We start from the raw sequence: 27,091 nt of genomic DNA, 5'->3' as shown, positions 1-27,091 counted from the left end.
CTGCCACTGGTGAAGTTGAACCAAGGGCATGATTCATTAAATTCCATGCTACAAAGTCCTCCATGAAGGGCACCGTCCTAGCCTCCCAATAATGGAGAGTTTGTGATATTAAACCATATCATCATCATCATTATTTTCTTTCAACTTTCTGATATTACCCACACAGTTAGACCTTCATTAGGGCTTATGGTTATGACCTTCTGCCCTTGCTGGTGTCACAACTATATTGGTAAAACATAAAACCTTTCCAGTTTCTTGCCTCCAGACTTCTATACAATTACCTGCTTGGCCATCAACTATAAATAATGGTGTTAATGAGAGAGAGAGAGAAAGAGGAGACTGTGAGAGAGATTGAGAGGGAGTGGAGAGAGAGAGTGAGAATGTGAGGGATTTAAAGATAGAGAGAGAGAGAGTGCAAATATGTGAGGGACTGAGAGAGAGTGTGGGGGATTTTGAGACAGATAGTGCACATGTGGGAGGGATTAAGAGAGAGAGTGTGGGGGATTGGGAGGAGGGAGAGAGAAAGTGAGTGTGAGGGATTGAGAGGAGGGAGAGAGAGAGTGAGTGAGTGTGAGGGATTGAGAGGGAAAGTGTGAGAGATTGAGAGGAAGAGAGAGTGTGAGAGGTTGTGAGGGAGAGGAAAGTGAAGGATTGAGAGGGAGGAAGGGGGGGAAGAGAGAGTGTGTGAGATTGAGAGGAAGAGAAAGAGAGAGAGAAACCTCTTCATACAGGTTGGGACCAACAATAGGCACCTTTTCGTGATGGTCCGACATCATCATTACCTTGCCACCCATGTTCAAAACCTAACAACACAATCACCTCTATCTGAAGGTGCAAACTAAAGGGTGACATTTGGTCTCAACTAATTTTCTCCAACTTTTAACAAAAGGAGGGCTGATACCTGGGTGACTGCTCCCCTCCTACTACTGTAAGCCAGTAACATTGAAACTGTTCCACACTAATACAATTTAGAGAAACAACCTAAAGTATCTTTCTCGAGTTATCTATGGGAGGGCCAAAGGACCACTGCCTGCCACAGTGGGATTAGGGGGATACCAGTCAGTGAAAATTGAGGCAACAATTATTATCATTCAAACAAGTTCTCTCCAGTTGCTACTTACATTAACCTACATTTCTACCAATAAAAATCATAGTAATATTTATATCTATCAATAGTAATTCATGATGCATCAAGCACTTATCCAAAGGCTTGAGCAAATAGGAACAGAGATAACAGAAAATAATAACAATAATAATAAAAATAAAATAAAAAATAAAATAAAAAGTTAAAATAAAAGAAAATATTTTAAAAACATAAAAATAAATACATTCCTGTTCTTACAATTTCACAAGGCTCTTTTTCTCCTCATTTATTACTTTCCTCAAACCTAACAGCACAGCATTTAATATTTCACTCACAATTTCCATGAACCACAGATTTCCTTAATATCTACGAAAAATAAATATTCTGCCTTCATCAAGTTTCTGCTCTTGAAGTTACATAACTTCTTTTGGCTTTGTAAATGGACCTATACATGATGACTGCAAAAGCAGTAGCCTAAACCTCAACTTACGAAACAATGACAGGCAAATTCTAAATTGTTTATCACTTTCAGCACAACCTGATACTGACCTTACAAACAAACCAAGCTGTGAGGCATATTGTACCACTAAGCTTTGGATTAAACATCATCAGGGCAGATGTGGAGAAGAACAAAGAGGTGGGTGAAAAACTCGGTGACATTATCTGTCAAATGATCTGACTCAATCGGTAAACTATATAGTCTCATTCACTACTTGACTAACAATGTAGCTCCAAAAACATTATATATATATATATATATATATATATATATATATATATATATATATATATATATATATATATATATAACATATATATATATATAATCATATTTAAATATATACTTCTCCACCTCTTCAATATACAATGCTCCTGGACTTATTCGATGTATGTTGCTCCCACATCCTGAAAAAATTAAATTAAATTATATTAATAAAAATATTAAAATAATATTTGGTTGAACAACATGAGCTTGCACTCTCAGAGTGGGTCAAGACAATGCCCACTTGTGAAGGACTTTCTGAATACAGTATTCCCTTGTTAAAGTTAGCACTGTTCTAGCCCCCTTGACAGTGGGAGTTCATGATGTTAAACCGCATCATCATCATCACAGCCTCAACCCACCTCTACTCCTGACCTCTCAACCTAGTAGTGACATTCTCAGATAGCAAGTAAAAAATACATAGACAAATATACCAAAATTACTTTTCCCCCTTATAAGGGAAGTGACCAAGTCAAAGCACTTTCTCCATTTCTGATTCTGACACAAGTTCTACTACTTTTGTAAAAACTCTGGACTGCTTTTAACAATTTCCTCCTATCCCATACATCTGCAATATCTCCCACAGTGCCTTCCACACTGCCACAAGCCTTTTCCAAATCCATAAAAGCCCCTAAAACATCCTTACCTTTTCCTAAAGCTTTCTCACATATTTGTCTTACCACAAAAATCTGATTCACACAACCCTTACCTGTCCTAAACCCACACTGTTCATCACCGTGTGCGGACAATTAGCCGACAGACAATTGACCGACAGACAGTTAGCCGACAGACAATTCGCCGACAGGACAATTGGTCGATAAGACAATTGACCGACAGACAATTGGTCGACAGGAAAGGAAAAAAAAATCAAAGCTAAAAACATAATATTCATGGTTACTATACTATACTAAACTACTTATTTTTAAAATAATTATACTAAACTACTTATTGTTAAGATTGTTATTCTAAACCAATTATTGCTGATATCGTTATGCTAAACAACTACTTTTGAAATCGTTATGCTAAACCACTTATTTTCAAATGCTTTTCCAGAACAAACTTTAATCTTGTTTTTACTAAGTTTATTTTTCCAAACCCTTCAGTATCAGTCATGGAGTTCATCAAAACGGAACGGGGAGGCAAAAAAATTCTTTTTGAGGGATACGCCTACATTATTGATAAAACCAGAGAATCAAAAACGGATTGGAGATGTGCTAATCGTAATAACTGCAATGCAAGATTGACTACGATCGACAAAGTAATTAGCAGAACTCCTTCTGAACACTCCCATCCACCAACTCCTATTGAAAATCGAGCTTTAAAAGTTAAAGAAGAAATAAAGCTTATTGCGGCCCGATCTGAGGAAATGCCGAGCTCTATTATTGATAGTGCAACTTCAGATATCCCTGTGACCATTGCTGGAGCTTTACCAAAAAAGGACTCTCTCAAACGTACAGTGCAACGGAAGAGACCCGGTCTTAAAGAAGATGAGCTATATAAGACTCCGAGAGGTGATAATTTTTTACTCTTTGAAAATGAAGAGGTTTCTATTTTCGGAACTTTGAAAAATCTGGAAATCTTATCCAAGGAAAGTGAGTGGTTCTGCGACGGGACTTTTGACTCTGCACCTTTGGGTAAGCAGCTATACTCGATCCATGCGCTAATTACTGAAAATAAAACAGTGCCGCTACTTTATTGCGTGACAAACAGTAAATCTGAAGCGGATTATGATTTAATATTTAACTTCATTAAAGAAGGAAGAAATGTAAATATGACCTCAATTACAGTAGACTTTGAAAAAGCAGCTATAAACTCCATTAAACGCAATTTTCCTCACGTTTCTATTTATGGCTGTTTTTTTCACTTTGGACAGTGTTTGTGGCACAAGATTCAGACTATGGGTTTACAATCGTGGTACAACGACCGAGAAAATGCATTTATTGTAAAACAGCTGCAAGCACTAGCTTTCGTACCACCTGATGATGTGCCTTTTTTGTTTGAACAATTTATTAATTCTTTAGATGCACAAACTGATGAAATTTTGGAAGATTTCTTGTCTTATTTTAAGTGTACATGGTTAGGAATCGTGCAGCGTGGTAGACGTAGACGACCTTTATTCGACATTTTGTTATGGTCGTGTCACTACAGAGTGCTGGACGATCTGCCGAAAACCAACAACTCGCTGGAAGGGTGGCATCACGCCTTCAGTAGAAGAGTAAATGTCCATCACCCTAACTTATCAAAATCAATTCAAAAGCTCAGGATTGAGCAATCAAGCACAGAAATTCTAATAGAACAGGAATTTTCAGGAGCTGATATTTCAAAGGAAAACAAAAAATACATTCGTGTTAAGGAAAGACTGAAAAAACTTGTACTCAACTATGCCGTCAAAGATGGTTTGCAATTTTTAAGAGCTTGTGCACACAATCTTATCAATTAAATCGTTTTTCTAAAATTTTGAGATGAATATTATGTTTTTATCTTTTAATTTGTTCCCTTTTATTTTGATATTTTAATTCTTTTTTTTATAAATCTTTTGTACTTATAAAGTCTTTTTATGTAAGTTTTAATTTATTTTAATAAAGCGTTTATGTATTAACCTTTTTTTATATCCTTTTTAAGATGAACTCCATGACTGATACTGAAGGGCTTGGAAAAATAAACTTAGTAAAAGCAAGATGAAAGTTTGGTCTGACAAAGCATTTGAAAATAAGTGGTTTAGCATAACGATTTCAAAAGTAGTTGTTTAGCATAACGATATCAGCAATATTTGGTTTAGAATAACAATCATAACAATAAGTAGTTTAGTATAATGATTTTAAAAATAAGTAGTTTAGTATAGTATAGTAACCATGAATATTATGTTTTTAGCTTTGAATTTTTTTCCTTTCATTTGGATGTTTTTCTTTTTTTTTTATAAATAAATTTAATGTACGTATGATCGATCAATTGCCCTGTCGGCCAATTGTCTGTCGGTCAATTGTCTTATCGACCAATTGTCCTGTCGGCGAATTGTCTGTCGGCTAACTGTCCGTCGGTCAATTGTCTGTCGGCTAATTGTCTGACTACCGTTCATCACCAATTACTCCCTCTGTTCCTCTCCTTATCCTTTCAATCAAATCCCTCCCATAAGCCTTCCCAACTACACTTAAACTGATCCCTTTGAAACTACTACACTCACACTTGTCCCATTTTCCTTTCTAAAATGGACCTATACGGGCACTCTATCCTCTCTTAAATAAAAATCAAATAACTTCACCAGCCAGTTCCCCATCACTGTACCTCCTTTTTTTAGACATTCTGCATGACACCCATCCAACCCAGGTGCATTATCTGCTCTCATCATCTTAACAGCTGCCTTCACTTCATCTTTCCTTATTTTTCCTCCATTTTCCTGACTCATCACTCATACAGGCAAAAATTATGCATGTTTAAATAAACTAAATAATTAAGTTTACGAAATTAGGTTCACTAACTTTCATGTCATGCGTGGCACGTCCAAGTGTATGAAGACGATGAAGATGACAGCTTCGACATAACAGGTGGCCCTCCAGGGGGTAGCATCGCTGCTCTGGTTCATCTGTCAACTGAACACCACAACTCTGGAAAGAACCCAATAATGCAAATAATTAATCTATTAACACTTCTAATGTGTTAGCGTGGTATGATTGTATATCATACCAATATTATTGTACATTGTACTGGTGTGTTGCTTATTTGGGGAATATGTTTCCCCCTCTTTATAAAATTGTCATATGTTTTGTTGTTTGTTTTATTATTTATTGTAATTATGTGTAATCATTGTGTATATTGTAATTATATTGGATATCGCAAATGCGATGCATGTCTGTTCGCACCAAATTGGCAGCTTGGCGTCAGTTTGGAGCCAGCTCTCTTTGTATTCACACGCATTAGTTGTCAGTGGTATCAGAGATTACAGTGTATTTCCCACCATTTGACTTTCATTTCTTGTAGCCACCCGGTACACTAACATACCACACTACAAAGGAAATTACAATTTAATCTTAGCTTGTTTCTCCATACATCTAAAGTGGTATGCTACATGTTATAGGAGGCAATGAGAAAGTCATTCAAACAAAGTCAGGGACATCACAGGAAACTGTGATCAATGGAAGGGATAAAAATCATTACAGTTAAGGACTCAACATAAGATTTAAATTGTCCTTATTTTCTCCTACTTCCATCTATGTGTGAATGAAGTGTGAACGATATTTTGATGCAATTTGAAGAGATTTCTCCCCCTTTTCTATTTTTCTGCATGTGGGATGGAGATGGGGGGGGGGTGCTGATTATATGAAGCAGCCTTGCTGTGGATGTGCTGTATCTTTCTGCATTGCTTTTGACCCAAGGCATAGGACGAGATGCAGGGATGACCTGTCATCCAGGAGCCACCAAGAAAAGGAGGGTGAGGTGGTGAATGGGACTGGAGTGTGTGGGAATGCAATAGGTATTTTACCTAATTGTATCTTATTTGAAGGGGAGCTACACTCATGGTGTCCCATCTATCTCACTATATCTAATTTGCCCTAAAATTCTTGTATTGTTTTTGCACACACTATTGTTTCGTCTAGTATGTTCCATACATCCACCATTCTGTGGGGAAAGCTGTTTTTTTCATGTATCTTCTATAACTGTCCTTTTTGAGTTTCTTTCCATGTCCTCTTGTGTTTCTCTCATCCCAATTTAGTAAGTAATCTCTATCAAGGGCTTCTACACCTTTCATAATTCTGTAGATGGTCAACAAGTCACCTCTTTCTCTTTGTTCCAGAATTGGTAGTTCTAGTTTTGACAATCTTTCTTCATATGATATTTTTTATAGTATTGAGGCCATCTTCAAAGTTGCTCTCTGGATTCTCTCAATTTTCATTATATTCTTTTTAGTACTGAATGACCATAGTGTTGCTGCATACTCCAATTTAGGCCTTATCAGGGTGATTAATATCTTCTTTACCATTTCTTCATCCAAGTAAAAACCACCTTTATTGATCTTAGCAAGTTATAGGTTTTGTCAACAATTTTGTTTATGTGTTTGTCAGGGGATATATCTTTTGTGATAATCACTCTCAGGTCTTTTTCAGATCCCACTTTTGTTACTTCTTTTTCATCAATTTTATATTGTCCTGATATCATTATTTTGCTTTTTCCAAATTCCATTATGCTACATTTATGTTGAAGTCAAATTCCCACTTCTGACTCCATTCCCAGACCGTGTTCAGATCTCCCTGTAGTGAATCAGTCAGTTTCATTACTCACATTAACAATTTTGTATCATCTGCAAACATGTAACATTCCACACCCTCGTCTATATCATTCACATAGCAAACATTACTGGAGCCAATACTGATCCTTGTGGAACTCCACTAATAACCTCCCAAGTAGAACTCTTATCTCTGACTTTATTTTTTATAATGCGATTATTATGACGCCCCAGAGTGAAGAGGTTAATAGCTTTTTGTGTGGGATTTTATCAAAAGCTTTTAGTAGATCTAGGAACACACAATCAGCCAATCTGTCCCTTTCTTGTAATATGTCTAGTCTTGAATAAAAACAAATCAAATTTGTGGTACATGATCTTCCCTGTCTGAATTGTCTCAGATTTAGGATCTTGTTCTCCTGCAGATGTTTTATTTATTTATTTTTATTTTATTTCATTTTTTTAATAAATTTTTCACAAATTTTAGCTACCATGCTTGTGAAGGAAACTGGTCTGTAATTTGTTGGATCTTCCTTATTTCCTCCTTTATAAATTGGTACAATATCAGCATTTTTCCAGTCTTTTGGTATTTTTCCTTCTTTGAGTGAGCAATTTATTATGTTATATATTTTGTCTGTTAGTTCTTTACATTCTTTTGATATTCAATTTGCTATTCCATCCAGGCCATGTGATTTCCCGACATCAAGGTTCATTATTTGATCCATTATATCTTTCCATGTTACTCTTATTTCCCTTATAGAGAGAGGGGGTTGTTTCATTTCTCTCCTTTCATTCTGATGTTGCATTTTTTCTCTACTGAAAACAGACAAAGAAGTGTTTGCTCATGACTTCTGCTATTTCTGTATCTTCAGTGTATTCCATATTCCCTTGGCATAGTTTCACTATTTCCTATTTATCTTTTAATTTACCATTTACATATCTATAGAATAGTTTTGGCTGATCCTTACATTTTTTTTTATTATGTCTTTTTCACTATCTTTTTTCTTCCCTGCATATTTCTATATATTTGATCCTTAGATTAATATATATTTACAATTTTCTAGGTTTTTGTCTTTCACTTCACTGCACCTTTCATCAGCACTTAATATACACCTTTTCCCCTTTTTGCTTTGGGACATATTTATTCACTCCTTTGTAGATTTTCATACGAATCATCCATTTTTCTTCCACATCTGTTTCTTCCTGGTAGAATTTTTTCCCAGTTCACTATTAGAAAAAATTTCCTAAGTTTCTCAAAGTCCATTTTACTATACATCAGTCTTCCCTTACTGCATTTCTCATTTCCCTTTATATATATTTCCTCCTTTAATTCCAACTCAAGTAGTATGTGGTCATTCTTCACAATTGGTGTCTTGTATTCAATTTTGTCTACTATTTCAGGTTCTGACGTAAATAATAAATCTAGTCTTGATGGTTCTTCATTATTTCTAAACCTAGTTGTTTCATTTACCCATTGTATGTTCTATAGACATGTTGAGCAATTAAGGCCTCCCATAAGTACCGCTTTATTTCCATCCTTCAGCATCTCATTTAATGAAGATTTTGTATCTTCTAGCAATTTGGATTAATTTTCATCTCTCCAAGACCTTGTTTTCATGTCGCTATCTTCAACTCTTGAGATCATCTCTACCCTGTTCTCTCCATATGTAACTTTTGTCAATTTAAGTTTTTCTTCACCAGGAACATGACTCCACCTTGTTTCTCCTATTTCTAAGCCAGTGATCTATGACCAACACTGTTTGGTACTAGTGGACCCCTTAATTTTGTCTCCACAATTCCCATTACATCTGGTTTTGCTTCTGACAAGTAATCACTTAGTTTGTTAAATCCTGAGATTAATCCATCTATGTTGGTACAAGTCAATCTTAATTTTCTGTTCCCTCCATCTCATTCTCTAATTTTTTTTTCTTTCTTTTTCTTTTCTTTCTTAAATATACCATTTTTTCAGTCTCATATCTAACACTCTCCAATAAGACTGTGCTGTCTCAGTGTTCATTCTTTTCTCATTTTTTCTTTAGCTTCTTTTATTGTCTTAATTTTTTCTCTTTCCTCATCATTCATGTCTCTTTTTATCCATATATTTCTATAGTGTTCGTTACTTGCTAATTTTCTTGTTCTTGCTAAGATTTCTGCTGCCATTTGTGACCTTAATTTAATCTTTAGTGGTTGACTTTTTCCTTTTCCTTCTGCATATTTACCAATACTCTGCACTTCCTCTATTTCATTTTCTAATTCTTGTTCTTTATCTTGTACTACTTTTAGAAAAAAAATTGCCAATTCTTTGTCCTATTTATCTCTCTCTCAAGAACCAATTTGGGTTATGTTTTTCCTTTAGACTATATATTACTACACACTTTATTTTTTGTCTAATGTATCTCTTACTAAGTTTTCTTTTTCCTTAATTACCTTAATGACAGCATCTTCAGCTTTCTCTTGCATTTTTTCCTGCTTCCACAGCCATTGCTTTTATTCATTCATCCACCTCTTTCCTTATGGCCTCGTCATTTGCGTTGTAATTTTTTTTTCAACTTCTCATTTTCACTTTTTAACTAGGGGATTTCTTTTTTTGGTGCACTTAACTCTTCTTTTATTTCTGTGTTTACTTCTTTTAAATCACTTCTTTGTTTAGGTCTTTGTTCTTCTTACATAGATCGTCAGTTTTTTGCCTCCACAAATTGTTCATATTTCTCATGTCCCTCTCTATGTCTATAACTCTACTAAAGAGCCTTCTTTCATAACTGCATATTGTCAGGTAATGCAAATACATACCCCCAACCTGGCTTCATACACAAATGGCAGACCAGAGGTACATACCCCCAACCTGGCTTCATACACAAATGGCAGACCAGAGGAAACAAAATACTAGGACAACTCTCTAACTGAAACATGTTGAATTCCAGTAAACATCTTTCTGGACAACTTTCCACGTACAATCAACAAGCAATCATTCAATCAATTCAGATACACCTTCACAGAGAACACTTCTTGTACCAATAGACATTGGTAAAGCTTTTGATGCCACCCCCAGACACAATCTCACATACAAAATAAAGAACACAGACATGCACAATAATACCAAAAGATGGCTGGCCAATTATTTGATAGGCAGAAAAGCCTATGAGTCATATAATGGCCATTCTTAGCACACCAGAAACTTTAGGAATGGAGTACCTCTGGTCTCAGTCCTATCCCCCACACTCTCTAATCTTTACATGCACAATATACTCACACCCCACACTCCAGAAATACAAATGCATTCTTATGCTTACAACGTAAAAATTACATGCACAAACTGTAACACAGAGCTGCAGAAATACTACAGCCATACCTCAATACACTCAACACCTGGTTCACCAGACACAAAATAGCCCCAACCAAACCCACAGCCACACTTCTCACTAACTGGACAGCAGTACACATACATACCACGCCTCTTTATCAACAACACTCTCATCCCATATGCATGCACACACACAAGAATCTTGGCTTAACATTCAATACATCCATGTCATTCAAACACATCACAAACATAATGACAAAATGCACACCTACACTCAATGCATTTCAATCACTTGCAGGTACAACATTCAGACAAAATAAAGAAATGACCAATAAAGTATACAAATAATATATATACTCAGTGATGGATTATAGAAGCCCTGCATGGGCCCCTAATCTAAGAGACACCACAACACCATATGGACTACACAGAACAAAGCTCTAAAGACAATTACAGGCTGTACAAATAAAACAGACCATTTACACAATGAAATGAGCTCTCAAAGTCAAGGATCACCTTGACATGATACACACACAAATACTTGCTGGAGCCTCCACAAACACATCCCATCCACTACACTATATGGCAGAACAACCACAAACACCAAGAAACATCAAAACAATATCCAAGTTCCTATACCACACACACATACTCTCGTCTTTTCCTCCACAACCACCAGACACCAGCCTCCAAAAGGATATCACTCACTGCTCCATCAACAAACTGAAAGACAACACACTGCAGCATGCCAGATCCCCTGATATCCCCCTGAATTCTTTCTCCCCTGAGATGATAGAGTCCACCTGGCCAGACTGCAATGTGGTCACTATCCCGTCTTTCTGAGTTACCAGAAGAGGCTGGATGACCACATGACAGATAACTGTCCAGGGTAAAACACTTCAGCCCACACTATACAACACATTATGGAAGACTGTATTATATATAATCATGCATGCCAACAACACAATATACACTCTACATGGCATATGTGGGAAAACTCCATTCCAGCCACAGTGTTTCTCAGGGAGACAGGATTGCTCAGCCAGACAGTCTAGGGAGTGACAAAACAAGAACAAGCCACATCCCCAGACATAATGTGCTCACCCTCTCCAACCACAAACATGGGAAATCATCAATTATCTCCTGTAAGTGGTTAAAAGTATCAGTCCAGTCTTTTACTATACCTAAGGCAAGGTATTTTAGACAGATGTTAGAGATCCTATCTGTACCTTCTGCATGGGAGTATTTCAGTTTCTTTATTAACCCTTCCAGGTCTTGTTGAAAAGGGGTTAATGGCATTGTGTTTAGTTTGATTTTTTGTACCTATTTTGTTAATTTCCTACTTTCTGAAGCTGTAGGTTTAGGTACATACAAATTAAACTTCTGTATGTAATTCTAAGAGCTGCATCCATAGTAAGCAGTAAGTACTAATTAGGACTTATATCAATCTCAGTAAATTAAATTTTAACTCACCTCACAGACATAACAATCAACATGGAAGTCCTTGTCCATAGAAACTACTCGTACTGTTTCTCCTGTGCCCTAAAAAAGACCAATAAATTAATTGGTAAAATGCTAGAAATGAATGAAACTACAATATATGGCAAAATTTCTTACAGTAATCAGAAATCAAAACACACAAAATACAGGAAATACTAAAACTATGTCAAGGGAACATGTTATACACAGAGGATATAGAAATGGCTGAAATTATGAACAAACATTTCAAATTTGTTTTCACTAAAGAAAACCTACACAATTGGGATGAAGGAAGTGGAGAAAGATCCCCCCCCCCATGAGAGAAATAACTGATGCAGAAAGAAATAAGGGACCAAATAATGACCCTTGATGTCAGAAAATCACACAGCCCAGATGGAATTGCAAGCTGGATACTAAAAGAGTGTATAGATGAACTAAGAGACAAAATATACAGAAGGAAAAATGCAGGAAAATTGGAAAAATGCCAATATCATACCAATATATAAAGGGGGAAACATGGAAGACCCAACAAACTATAGACCAGTCTCCCTTACAAGTACAATAGCCAAAATTTGTGAGAAAATTATCAAAAATAGATGGACAAAACATCTGGGGGAGAACAATATACTAAATCAGAGACAATTTGGATTTAGACAGGGAAGGTCATATGCCACAAATATGATCCGTTTCTATTCAAGAAAGGGACAGATGAGCAGACTGTGCTTTCCTGGACTTGCAAAAGATGTTTGATAAAGTACCACACAAAAAATTGAGTTAAAAAAACACTAAACAACAGGTGTACATGGAAAACTGTTGAAATTGGAGGATTTCTTGCGTGGAAGAAAAATGAGAGTGGTGCTCTGAGATAGGAATTCAACTTGGAAAGAAGTGATTAGTGTTGTCCCACAGGGACCAGTGCTGGCTCTGATAATGTTTGCTATATATGTAAATGACATGGATGAAGGTATAAAATGTTACATGAACTTCTTTGCTGATGACATAAAACTACTAAAGAAAGTACAAAAAAAGATCGTGAATTGCTACAGAGATCTGAACAAGGTCTGGGAATGGAGTCAGACGTGGGAATTGGACTTCAACATTAAGAAATGTAGTATAATGGAATTTGGAAAAAGTAAAAAAAAAAAAAAAAAAAAAAGAATATCAGGACAATATAAAATCTGTGCAAAGGAAGTAAAGACAGTTGATTCTGAAAAGAACCTAGAAGTAACCATCACCAAAGGCATGTCCCCAGACAAACAGATAAACAGTTGGAGAAACCTACAATTTGTTAAGGTCAACAAAGGTGGCTTTTAATTACTTGGATGAGGAAATGGTAAAGAAAATACTAATCACACTAATAAGACCAAGACTGGAGTATGAAGCAACACTATGGACACCCAGTACAAAAAAGAATACAAAGAAAATAGAGATAATCCAAAGAGCAACAACAAAGATGGCTCCAACACTTTCAAAACTGACATATGAGCAAAGATTGTCTAAACTGGAATTACCAACCCTGGAACAAAGAAGAGAAAGCAATGATCTGTTGGCACTTTATAGAATTATGAAAGGCATAGAAGTCCTTGATAGAGAAGACTTTTAATTAGGATAGAAGAAAAACAAGGGGACATGAAAAACTCAAAAAGGACAGTTATATAAGAGGTCTGGAAAGAGAGAGAAACTTTCCACACAGTGGATGTCTGGAATAAATTGGATGAAACAACAGTGTGTGCAAACACCATACATGAATTTAAGAACAAACTAGATGTTGCAAGCTACGAAGATGGGTCACCACAAACACAGCTCCCCTTCCTGTAGAATACAACTAGGTAAATACACATGCACACCTCAATCTAGAGAAGGCATTTGATAAAATACCTCACAATTGTCATATGTGGAAAATGGAGTACACTGTAGAACTCAAGTGTAGTTGTGGACGTCTACTCGAATCAATGAAAGATTTTTTGAAGGGATGGTGCATGAGGACATATATACATACGTCAGGATGGAGGGCTGTAACCAGTGCCATTCCACCATGTTCAGAGTGAGCCCTTACATGTTTCTTATCTATACTAATGACATGGACGGTATGACAAGCTATGCCAAAACATTTGCAGATGATACAAAAATCACGAGAAGAGTGAAAAGTGAGGAAGTCTATAGGCTGTTGTAAAAAGATCTGGATACTACATTCATACGAGGCCAAGAATGGAAAAAGAATTTCAATACCAAAAAAAATGGCCAAGTGATAGAAATAGGCAATAGCTTCAAAAGACCATCTTTGAACTATTCCTTGGGAAGTGAACACATTACAACAGCAAAAGAGGAGAAAGATTTGGGAGTGTTGATAATAGACAACCTGTCACTTGACAGACATATCAATAGGATTGTGGGATAGACATATGGTCTGCTGCAGAAAATTAAAGTGGCTTTCCACACTATGAATGAAGAGATGCTGAAAAAAATTAAAAAACCCTGATCCATCCAAGATTAGAGTATATGTTAGTGGCATGGTCCCCTTACTGAGTGAAGGACATAAAGAAGATTATGAGCATACAAAAGGCAGCAACCAAACTGGTTCTTAGCCTGGCAGATCAACTATTTAACTATAGAAGAAATTAAATGCACTGGGTCTGCCAAATTAGAAAGACTGAAGAGAAAGAGTTGATATGATTACAGTATTCAGGTTGCTAATGGAGATGGACTGCAATGACAGACCTCTTGATTTGGGATTACGAGGACTGTTAAGATGTCATGAAAAAACTCAAAGAAAACTATATGTCTACAGGAAGTGAAGAAATGCATTTTCCATATAGATGCATATATATATATATATATATATATATATATATATATATATATATATATATATATATATATATATATATATATATATATATATATATATACACAAGGCATGTTTTTTTAAGTACAATTTTGAAATAAAAATTAAACAAGTACACTTTTTGTAATAATTTCATTTTTACATGAAAGCCTTCCACTGAAGGACAGTCATACACTAACCAGCTGTTTCATGTGGTTATTGCATGGGTGGAAGGCTGAAGGTTGCCAGTTAGTCACTTTCTCCCACACAGTTTTTTGTGAACGAGATATCACAGGGGTCCCAAAAACATGGACCATTATGAATACTCTAAAAGTTTGGAAAATAGTCTGCACTAACTGTAGACCAAGTTGGAACCATACATGAATTTGAAGCTAGATATGATCAATTGGAGAGTAGGAGACAGGACCACACAAGTGTTGTTCCTTTCCTGCGTACTACAACTAGGTAATAATGCATACACACACATACATAGGATTGTAGGCTGCTACAAGGTGTGGACTAGGTATATGAATCGAGGTGGTAGTGGACAATGAATTCTAATGTGAAGAAATGCAAGATATTTGAAATGGTGTAAGAACAGAATGGGTAATGATTTCATTATAATAGCAAAAGAAAAGAAAGACTTGGAAGTGATAACAATGGAAAATTTGTCATCATTAACTACCATCAAAAGGATCATTGGTGGGTCGGCCATGTGCAAAGGATAGAAGATGGATACATCCCCAAAGATATTCTCTACGGTGAACTTGCCTCCAGCAAGATAAACATTGGTCGGCCCTAACTGCGCTACAAAGATGTCTGCAAGCGTGACATGAAAGCTCTGGACATCAACACGGAGAACTGGGAAGAGGTAGCAGCCAACTGCAGCAAATGGCACAGTGTTCTTCACAACCAGCTGAAGTCTGGAGAGGAAAAAAATCCTGACCACAGCCAGTGAAAAGAAAGAGAGCCAAGCAGAAGGCAAGCACCCCAGCAGCCACACCTGCAGTAAATGCTGCCGAGATTGCCACTCCTGAATCGGACTCACCAACCACAGCTGCCACTGTTGCTAGCAAAATCATGACTTTCTCCGGCACAATATCCATAGTCGATACCGACTGATGGAAGCCTACTATTACTACTACTATTGAAGAACATAAAACCTGAGTCACCCTAGACTGAAATGTGCTGCTGTAGTGTAGTTGCTACAAGAAATAAATAAATAAAAATGTAAATGAACATACATATACCAAAATGCCTTTACCCTCTTCTAAGGAGAGGGCTAGACAATGTATACACCCTTCACCCATTCAAATCCCATTTGTTTTCTTTTTTATCTTAGCTCTTTGAGGTTAAAGGGACATCTCTGTCCCCTACCCTGCCTGACCAATTCAATAATAGTGCCAGGGCTGGTTTCTCCCCACTCCTTTATTACACGACCCTTCCCAGTTGTCCATTCCCAAGTAATATAGAGAAGACAAGAAGAAATCCCCTTGGGCCATATCAAATTATCATTTATTCACAACTACTCTCCACTCACACCTATCTTTTGCCTTCTGTCCCTGTTAAACTGACACTCCCCTTTCACCCAAGGGGCCACTTCATCCCGTACCATTATCAGGCTTCCCCTGAAATTCACTCCACCTGCATCAACTTTCCACACTCTTTTTGCTAGCCTTTTTTCACTCATTCTTTCTATATGCCCAAACCATCCCAGTATCCTATAATCAACCCTGTATGCTTACTCCCTTTTCACCTCTGCATATCCATCCTACTGTGGATATCTTGTGTCTTACTACATTTATTCTGACAAGGCAGTGGGCAGGGGACATGGATGACCATCCACAAGGGGAAGGAAAAGGGAAATAGGTGACAGATGGAAGTGGGCTGGGTGGGGGTTGGGTTCATACCTTAACTTACTACCTTCCTTATAAGGGGGGAAAAGCCTATTGGTATAATGGTAAATATAGATAGCTTACCTCCACAGGCGTTATGCTCTTCCCACATGCAGCACACTTGGGTGCAAACATCCTATGGTAATCATGGACACAATAAATTTTGTTATCTACATCAACAGTAAAAGGCACTCCATCTAAACATTCATTACAGATGCAACATCTGAAGCACCCTGGATGATAGGATTTTCCCATAGCTTGGAGAATCTGCAAATAAAAAATAATAATGAGTTTCATAAAATTCTTTTGACAGAAACCGATCTTATCTATTACTAGACATTGGATACTTTCATTGATATCTCACAGTTTAACTATCATGCTAGTCTGAGACATTGGTCAATGGTTCAATGGGAATTCTTTGCTCCCTCCTATATAAAAAGGTACCACATCTGTCCCTTTCAATCCTGCATCATCAATCCTTTTAGAAAACATGCAATTGGACTATGAATCTTCTTTGCCAGTTGCTCCCTGAATTCTTTAATAAATAAAACACTGCAGGGTCACATGTGATCAATCTAGTACAGTAAACCCTCAATAAACCAAACTAATTGGAGGGAGATGCTGGATGGCTTATCAGAAAATTAGGTTTATACAATGGTCAGAATAGCACCATATAAGTCAACTGAGGGTTGGTTTATACAGTGAAGTGTTTAGTAACATGTATATCTAAAATGACTGGCTTTTAATTTTTTATTTTTTTACACTAAATTTTTATGGTACATCTTTAGTGGTACACTGCTTAATTAATATAATATACGATACATAAGGTACATGAAATTAAAGTATTTTTGACTGTGTTCCACTCCCCAAACAAAGAGGAGATGCTGTGTTGTCACACATGTTGTTTTTCGGGATGTAGCATTGTGTTCTCGAGTGACCGGTAAGTTATCTAATCCAGTACTTGAATAGGTATAGTTTTTAGTACAAAATGGAGGAAAGTAAAGAAGAAAAAGAATCAACGAACCAACAAAGAGAGGACTAGATACGAGTAGAGTGGAGTCACTACTGGAAGTGATCCCTAAGAGAACGTGTATAAGCGTCACACTGAAGATGACTCAGAGGTATGAAAGTAAAGTTTTTTCGGGATTTCAGAGGGAAAGGGGAGCAATAGAAATAATTATGGACACAGAAAGAGAAACTAGGATCACCAGGGCACTAAGGAATCAAGACATCAACGACTTGGTAGATAAATTAATTGATTTAAAAATAGACCATAAAGCTTTGCAAATAAGAGATGTCAAACTTATGCAGAATGATGAGATAATAAGAGAATTAAATGATCTAAAAAGTGAACTATGATTAAAAAAGAAAATGAAAGGAAAATGAGGATAGAAACAAAAATGAAGAACTAAAGACAGAGGTCAAAGAACAATTACAAGCAGTGACTAAAAAGATGGGAGAATCAAAGAAACAGATCTTATTGAAATAAAAAAACAGTGGAAACAGGAATGTGAAAATCAAAACACTCTTTCAAAGAAATAGTACAACAGCAGGTAGAAGACAATGCAAAGGAAACAGTGATTAAGTTAATCAAAGAAAAGGAAAACTGGGTAAGAGACATGGTGGATACAAAGAAATGCATTGTGGTTTGTGGTATCAAAGGAAAATATAATATACACAAATACCAAAGAGAAAAAGAAGAGAAAGAAATTTCAAAGGAAATACTGAAAGCAGTTCAGGACAAGGGTCAAGAATTGGAGAAGGAAATCGACAACGTGCACAATAGTTAAAATTTGTGAGAGAGCCATCAAAGATATATGGACTAAATATCTGGAGGAGAATAATATACTGAACCCGAGGCAATTTGGATTCATACAGGGAAGATCATGTACCACGAATTTGACTTCTTTCTATTCAAGATTGATAGATATATTGCAAGAAAGGGATGGCTGGGCAGACTTGCCTTCCTGGACCTACAAAAGGCATTTGATTAGGTACCACACAGAAAATTGCTATATAAACTGGAAACAATAGGAGGCATACATGGAAAACTATTGAATTGGATGGAGGACTTCTTACATGGAAGAAAAATGAGAGTAGTGCTCAGAGGCAAATATTCAAAATGGGAAGAAATGAGTAGTGGTGTCCCACAGGGGTCAGTACTAGCTCCGATAATGCTTGCTATATATGTAAATGACATGGATGAAGGTATTGAAAGTTATATGAACTGCTTTGTGGATGACGCAAAGTTATTAAAGATAATAAACTCCGAAATAGACTGTGACTCATTACAAGGTGATCTGAAAGTCTTTAGAGTGGAGCAAGAGATGGGAGGTAGAATTCAACATCAAGAAATGCAGTATAGTTGAATTTGGGAAAAGCAAGAATAGAATATCAGGACAAAATAAAATTGATGGAAAGGAAGTAAAGAAAGTAAATTCTGAAAGGGACCTAGGAGTAATCATCACCAAAGACATGTCGCCAGATAAACATATAAATAAAATAGTCGGAGAAACATACAATTTGTTGAGATCAATAAAGGTGGCCTTTAAATACCTGGATAAGGAAATGATTAAGAAAATATTACAAACACTGATAAGGCCAAAACTGGAATATGCAGTGCTGATATGGTCACCCAGTACAAAAAAGAATATAAGAAAATTAGAAAGAATACAAAGAGCAACAACAAAGATAACCCCAACACTTTCAAACCTGACATATGAACAAAGACTGGCCAAACTGGAATTGCTAACCCTGGAACAAAGAAGAGAACAAGGGGACCTACTAACCATCTACAGAATTATGAAAGGAAAAGAATGCCTTGATAGAGAGGACTTATTAAAGTGGGACACAGGAAAAACAAGAGGACATTCAATGAAACTCAAAAAGGATAACTACAAAAGATACCTGAAAAAGAACAGCTTCCTGCACAGTGATATATATATATATATATATATATATGGAACAAATATGAAAAAATAGTGTGTGCAAACACAATACAAGAATTTAAGAACAAACTTGATCTTGCGAGATATAAAAACGGGTCACCACGAACATAGCTCCCCTTCCCATATAATACATACATATACCAAAGGCTTTTCCCCCTTACACAGGGGGGTAGCCAAAAAGAAAAAGGCATAGAAACCACTCCCACCCATTCCATTTCCTATATATTCCACTCCCCTCCACCCTCCTCCCTCCCTCTTATCTTGGCACCTCCTGGATGATGGGTCATCCCTGCATCCTGTCCACTGCCCTGGATCAAAAGCAGTGTCGCAAGACACCTCACATCCACAGCAAGGCCACTTCATAAATTCGGCGACCCCCCTCTCCGTCCCCTCATGCAAAAAAAGAGAAGACAGGGAGAAATCCCTTCGGGCTGCATCAAATTTTTTCTCATACATACTTCTTCACCCCCCATCCCCCACCCACTCCCCATCATGCATCACTGCATCATCCATACACAACCCTTCTCCATTCACCCCTACCTTCTGTCCTCTCCCATCCTTCCTCCACAGATATTCCTCTCTTTTGTAATGCCCCTTTCACCCCATCCATCCATCTCATCCTAGGATGCCCCCTCATATTCACTCCTTCCACCTCTGCCTTCCACACTTCTTTTACTAATCTTTCTTCACTCATTCTTTCCATGTGTCCAAACCATCTCAATACTCTTTCATCAACTCTATCTCCCAGCTCCCTTTCTACCCCTGTTCTCCTCCTCACCTCCTCATTTCTTACTCTAGCCTAGTAACCCCTATCATATTTCTCAGACATTTCATCTCAAACACATTCAACCTCCTTCTCTCTTCCTCTCTTATGTTCCATGTTTCCGCCCCGTGCAATGCTGTTGGCACAATCACTCCATATAACCTCCTCTTAGCATCCATTCCCAAATGTCTATTTCTGATTACACTTTTTAATCCACCAAGGTGTTTACTCGCTTCTCTCAATCTACATTCTACCTCCACCCCCACTCCTCCCTTTCCTGCCACATTCGCACCCAAGTATATAAAACTAACCACTTCCTCCAATCTTTCACCCTTTATGCTCACTTCCAGCCTGCTGTCACTCTCTCCCCTTGTACATCTCATCACCTTACTTTTGCCCATATAATACAACTAGGTAAATACACTAGAAAGAATTCAAAAAGCACTGACAAAGATGGCACCAACATTTAGCAAGTTGACATACGAACCAAGATTGGACAAACTACACTTACTAACTCTGGAGCAAAGAAGAGAAAGAGGCGATTTGATAACCATCTACATTATTATGAAAGGGATGGAAATCCTTGATAGGGATGATCTACTTAAATGGGACAGAAGAGCAACAAGAGGACACGAGAAGAAACTTAAGAAGGACAATTACAGAAGAGATTTGAAAAAGAACAGCTTTCCACACAGAATACTAGGTACATGGAATAAATTGAAAGAGAAAACAGCGAGTGCTGAAACTATACATGATTTTGAGAAAGAACTGGATGCGGAAAGATACAACTGCGGGTCACTATGAGCATAGCTCTTCTCCCACAAAATACAACTTGGTAAATACAACTAGGCAAATACACACTTACACAGCATCACCAGCATGTATGGTTGGCTTTCAAACTTGTCAGATAAACCAAATGAGTGATCAGTTTATGGAGGGAAATTTGGTTGGCACAAAGGGGTTGGTTTACCTAAAATTTGGTTTACTGATACTTTACTGTATACATGTGTGTTACAGTAACAGTTATGCACAATTAAATACCGTAAACCTAATACAACTATATAGAATATGTAAGAATTTCAATTGTACATAACAATTACCTAATTACATTGAAATACTGTTAAAATATTTAAGGCACTGTTAATCAATATGATGGCATGTCATTTCTATTTAAATATTGACACTCTTGTACCCTTGGGCAATCTAGTACTACATATGTGGTACAATAACCATGACCATAAGAAACTGTAAACTATATTTTGGCAAGTAAAAATTTCAAACTTGTTTTATATTTATGACCAAGTTAAGCCTAAAACACAAAAAGTTTAATTTCAAATCACCTACAAATGCCAACTATAGTATCACCTTTTCTTTAAAATTCACAAATGGAACATATAAACTACATAAATTTTGTATTTAGTGCTCATATGGTGCAGTTATTTTATGTGGTCAATGGGGTAAGAGTATGACAAAATTTTGAAAGTAATAAGATGTTTTGGAAATAAATTAAGAGAAGAAGAGGAGGTGAATCAAGTATAGAAGAATAGGTGCAGGAGAAATGATAATGGAAGAGACAGCAGTAAGAGGTAGATGGGAAAAGTATTTAAGGGAAGTGCTAAATGTGAAGGAGGATGGGGAAGGAAATGTAGTTACAGTGGTAAGTGCTAAGAAAATGACAGTGAAATAAGGAAAGATGAAGTGAAAGCAATTGTTAAAATGATGAGAGCAAGTAAGGCACATAGGTTGGATGGGGGTCATGCGGAGTGTCTAAAAAAAGGAGGTATAGTGATAGTGGACTGGCTGGTGAGGTTGTTTAATGTTTGTCCAAGAGAGGGTAGAATGTCCAAGGATTGGAGGAGTGCCTGTATAGTTCCACTTTACAAGGGAAAAGGGGGACAAGTGTGAGTGTAGTAGTTTCAGAGAGATCAGTTTGTTGAATGTAGTTGGGAATGCTTATGGAAGAGTTTTGATTGAGAGGACTAGGAGAGGAATAAACAGAGAAACTGTGGGTCAGAAGCAGTGCCACAAGACACAGCACATCCACAACAAGGTCACTTCATTAAATTGGCAACCCCCCTACCTCTCATACAGAAAAGGAGATGGGGAGAAATCCTTTCGGGATGCGTCAATATATTTCTCATACATAATCCCTCACCCCCCATCCTCCACCCACATCACAGCATCATCCATACACAACTATTCTCCATTCACCCCTATCTTCTGTCCTCTCCCATCCCTCCTCAACATTCCCCTCTTTCCCAATGGCCCTTTTACCCCATCAACCCATCTCATCCTAGTTTGACCCCTCATGTTCCCTCCTTCCACCTCTGCCTTCCATACCTCTTTTACTAGTCTTTCTTCACTCATTTTTCCCATGTGTCCAAACCATCCCAATTCTCTTTCATCAACCCTATCTCCCAACTCCCTTTCCACCCCCTTTCTTCTCCTCACCTCCTCGTTCCTCACTCTATCCAGCCTAATAACCCCTATCATACTTCTCAGGCACCTCATCTCAAACACATCCAAACTCCTCTCTTCCTTCCTTATGTTTCTGCCCCATACACTGCTGTCAGCACAATCACTCCTTTATACAATCTCCTCTTAGCATCCATTCCCAAATGTCTATTTCTCATTACACTTATTAATCCTCCAAGGCATTTACTCACTTCTCTCAATCTACATTCTACCTCCACCCCAACTCCTCCCTTTCCTGCCACATTCACACCCAAATATCAAAAACTATCTACATCCTCCAGTCTCTCTCCCTTAATATTCACTTTCAGTCTGCTGCCACTCTCTCCCCTTGTACATCTCATCACTTTACATTTACCCACATTTATCTTCAACTTCCTTCTTTTCCACACCTTCCCAAACTCTGTCACTAACTTCCTCAATCCCTCCTCTGATCTTCCCACAAGCACAGTGTTGTCAACAAACAACTGGCTTATCTCTCACTTTTCTCAATTTTCTTTAACCATCTCCAATACTTGACCCACTACCCTTGCATTTACCTCTCGCACCACGCCATCCATGTATAAATTGAAAAGCCAGGGCGACATAACATATCCCTGACGAAGTCCCACCTTTACCTCAAACCACTCTCTCCATTTCTAATCCTAACACAAGCTCTACTACTCTCATAAAACTCTTGACTGCTCTTAACAGATTTCCTCCTATCCCATATATCTGCAATACCTTCCTACCCTGTCGTAAGCCTTTTCCAGATCCATAAAAGCCCAAATACATCCTTACCTTTTCCTATAGATTTCTCACATATCTGTCTCACCACAAAAATCTGATCTATGCAACCCCTACCTGTCCTAAACCCACACTGTTCCTCACCAATTACTCCCTTTGTTCCTCTCCTAATCCTCTCAAACAAGACCTTCCCATAAGCATTCCCAACTACACCTAACAAGCTGATCCCTCTGAAACTACTACACTCACACTTGTCCCCTTTTCCCTTGTAAAGTGGAACTATACAGGTACTCCTCCAGTCCTTTGGCACTCTACCCTCTCTTAAACAAACATTAAATAACCTCACCAGCCAGTCCACCATAACTGTACCTCCTTTTTTCAGACATTCCACATGGCATCCATCAAACCCAAGAGCCTTACCCGCTTTCATCATCTTAACAGCTGCTTTCATTTCATCTTTCTTTATTTCTCCTCAATTTTCCTCACTCACAGTCATTTTCTTAGTGCTTCCCACTGTAACTACCTTTCCCTCCCTATCCTCCTTCACATTTAGCAACTCCCTAAAATACCCTACCCACCTTCCTCTCACTGCCTTCTGTTCCATTATCATCTCTCCATCTGTACCTTTTAACTTTTCTTCTCTACTTGATTTGTGATGGTTGTTATCTCAGCTATGATTATAGGATATTTTGAAAATTCATTTAATGTCAAGGCATTTGTTGATATTTACTTACTTGGAGTGCTACTTTGTCATAAAAACAGCAGTATCTGATGTTAACATTATAGCAATTACACTGATTTCATCCCCTTTACCCTCAAGTATTAAAAAAAATAATAATAAAGAATGAATAAATAAATAGATTATCAATAGTTGGATATTCTCAAGATTTTCAGATAATTAAGGTTCCATTGTATACAACTTCAAAAAGATCTGGATTTTTCAATATCTGAATATTGTTATATCCTCTTGATTACTCTGTATATTAAAAATTATACAGTACTGTACACTATGTTTAATTTCAACATGAACCAGTGTGATGATTCCTGACAAATAATGAATCTTGTCACCTTGCATGACTTAACTCATCTGGTGTAAATGCAGCCTATTACAACATAGACAAAAGTTCAAAGTTTCTACCCTGAAAGATGACTTGAAGGGCCCTGAGGACCACTGGGAGCCACTGTGGGGCTGCACATTTCTTGTCAGTAAAACTCAAGGCAGCAATTATTGTTATTGTTACAATATACTGCTGCAAGATATCTCACTATTCTTTATCCGTAAGTCACCCCCACTCCCCCAGCACCTCTAATACCCCCTCTAAAAATTGCCATATTACTCCTAGGAGATAATTCACCTTAGGATGGGAACCACTGAATTATGGCTTTCAACCACATATCTACATTTAGCGATGAGATATACAAAAGCATAACTGAGCAAGGAATCAATCTGTCCAGTTCTACAGATCTTTCTTACAAGAAACCCCCATGATTCCCAGGTCAATGGCAACACCCAGTGGATTGACCCACAAGTCACTCAAGGAAGTGAAATTGTGTTATCGGAGGCCAGGGTGAGGTGGTGCAGGATTAAGTGTTTGGTATCTTCTGTGTGATGGTTGCATTTTGGGCAGCTTGTTTCTGTGGCTAGGCATATTCTGAGCTGGTATTGTTTTAGTGCTAGATGGTGACTTGAACACAAGTTTTGTATTTCTTGGGAGGGATTTTTCTGTGGGGTTGGTGTTTGGAGAGGTTTGATAGAACATGAAGTTTGGTAGTCGGTCTTGAAATTGTTGTAGTTGTTTGAGTAGCATGTTGTTGACACTTTTTATTTCAATTGGCTATGATGAGTGATGTAACAAGATGGACATGTAGGGAGGGAGACAGAGAGGGAAGGGGAAGAGAGACAGAGGAAAGGAAGGTGAAGAGAGAGAGAGAAAGAGAGAGAGAGAGAGAGAGAGAGAGAGAGAGAGAGAGAGAGAGAGAGAGAGAGAGAGAGAAAGAGAGAGAGAGAGAGAGAGGGGGGGGTGAATAAAAGGGTTGGAGTGGGGGGGGGTGAGAATGAGTAGGGAAAGAGGGTGAATAAATGACTAATATTTTGCCATCAATGACTGGCACTTGTATTCTTATGTTGCACTGAAGAGGTGGAGTCACAGCTGTGATAAAAGTGACGAGGAAAGGAAAGGTAGGGATAAAATGAGAGGGGGTGGTGAAGTAAGGAAAGTAGGGGGAGAAACATTTACTAATTAGTACATTTTCTTTTATTGGTTTAATTGTGCATTTATTTAATTTTTCATGTTTGTGACTTGGACAGACTTGGTGGATAGAGAAAGCAAAAATTAAAAGTCCCAGAGGACAGGAGAAAAGAAATGTGACTGGAGAAGCAGGGATGGGAGAAACAAGATTTTCAGAAAAACATGATGGCAGAGTATGAACAACTAAGCAATGCTTCTCACCATTTCCATGATTAGGTGTCCACAGATAGCACACTTCTCAGCTGTCTGCTGGAATCCAGAATAGAGGTAGTCCTCCTCGCAGTACACTTTGCCGTGGACATTGTAGAAAGCCTTGCCTCGTAGGGCTCTCCCACATGAACAGCAAATGAAACAGTTGGTGTGATAGAGATTGCCCATGGCCTGACAGGCCTGGCCAGCTCCTGTCACCTTCTCACCACATGTGTGACACACACCTGTCAATGACAAAGGGCAGCCATTAGTATATTAATAATGATTAAAAAATAAATAAAATAAATAAATGACAGAAAAGCAAATGGTAAGTATCCACTTATCAAATAACATATACATACAATATATTTACCAACCCACACATACACAAAGGATGTGAAGAAATAAAGTTTTCCATACAGACGCATAAATATTTAGAACAGATGATATAGCCCAAGCTTAAACAATACATTAATTCAAATCTAATTATGATAATTGGATATCATGAATATAGATTAAGTTGAAACTGTGCATGAATTTGGGGCTAGGTATGACAATTGGAGAGTAGGAGACAGGACCCAATGAGTGTTGCTCCTTTTCCTGTACACTACAATTAGTTTAATACTCACAATGTGAACCACATACGTAAGTTCACAGCATTATTCATAGATTGGGTCATATATGAGCTCTGAAGCTCTCACCTGGGAAGGTATTAGCTGTTTATCACAAGACTAGCACATGATCCAAGACTACAAGTTGAGGAAAACATGGTATCCTGATCCACAATTCACCAAGGTATTGGATCACGTGTTGGACTTGTAGCTTGCAGTGCATGATGCTGAAATGTTTTCAGTCCTGGGTGGGACTCTAAATTGGATAGCTGAATTAGCAGTTGATAATATGTTTCCAATATGAAAATTGTGCAGATACAATTGGGCCAGGGCTGTTTTGTGTATGGAGTCTTTGATCTGGGTGGTGTCCTGAATGCAAGCATACTAGTGTGGATCTTGCTTCTTTTGAGATTTTTTTCTGTGGGATTGATGTCAGGGGTTAGAGGATTGGTTGGTGTACTGAGTGGGGTGGGCTGTCTTGAAGAGTTTTTGTGATCTGGATGTGACTGTGTTTTTGCATGGATGTGTTGCACAGTACTGGTGATAGATTGTATATGTTTGTAATATGTGGC

The 27,091-nt window shown here is 37.6% G+C and overlaps 1 protein-coding gene and 1 long non-coding RNA gene across 3 annotated transcripts in view; one reads left to right on the top strand and one right to left on the bottom strand.

The window, feature by feature from the left end:
* LOC143026585 (uncharacterized) overlaps positions 1-27,091 on the bottom strand; it is a 239,781-nt gene that overhangs the window by 6,871 nt on the left and 205,819 nt on the right. Inside the window, exons 3-7 of one of the 2 annotated variants that reach the window (XM_076187225.1) lie at positions 25,921-26,153; positions 16,646-16,828; positions 11,837-11,905; positions 5,324-5,449; positions 1,930-1,990 (exon numbers count right to left, since the gene is read on the bottom strand). In XM_076187225.1, the coding sequence (XP_076043340.1) occupies positions 1,964-1,990; positions 5,324-5,449; positions 11,837-11,905; positions 16,646-16,828; positions 25,921-26,153 (638 nt within the window). In that variant the 3' untranslated portion in view covers positions 1,930-1,963. The remainder of the gene's footprint in view (positions 1-1,929; positions 1,991-5,323; positions 5,450-11,836; positions 11,906-16,645; positions 16,829-25,920; positions 26,154-27,091) is intronic. The other variant, XM_076187224.1, reaches the window with a different exon arrangement.
* LOC143026588 (uncharacterized) overlaps positions 1-27,091 on the top strand; it is a 69,534-nt gene that overhangs the window by 36,792 nt on the left and 5,651 nt on the right. The gene's annotated exons all lie outside the window — the stretch shown is intronic.

The sequence above is a fragment of the Oratosquilla oratoria genome, chromosome 6 (genome assembly GCF_046742065.1).
Source record: "Oratosquilla oratoria isolate Oo_2021 chromosome 6, ASM4674206v1, whole genome shotgun sequence".
Taxonomy (NCBI): domain Eukaryota; kingdom Metazoa; phylum Arthropoda; class Malacostraca; order Stomatopoda; family Squillidae; genus Oratosquilla; species Oratosquilla oratoria.
The sequence above is the reverse complement of the archived record's forward strand: the minus strand, read 5'-3'. Positions and strand labels throughout refer to the sequence as shown.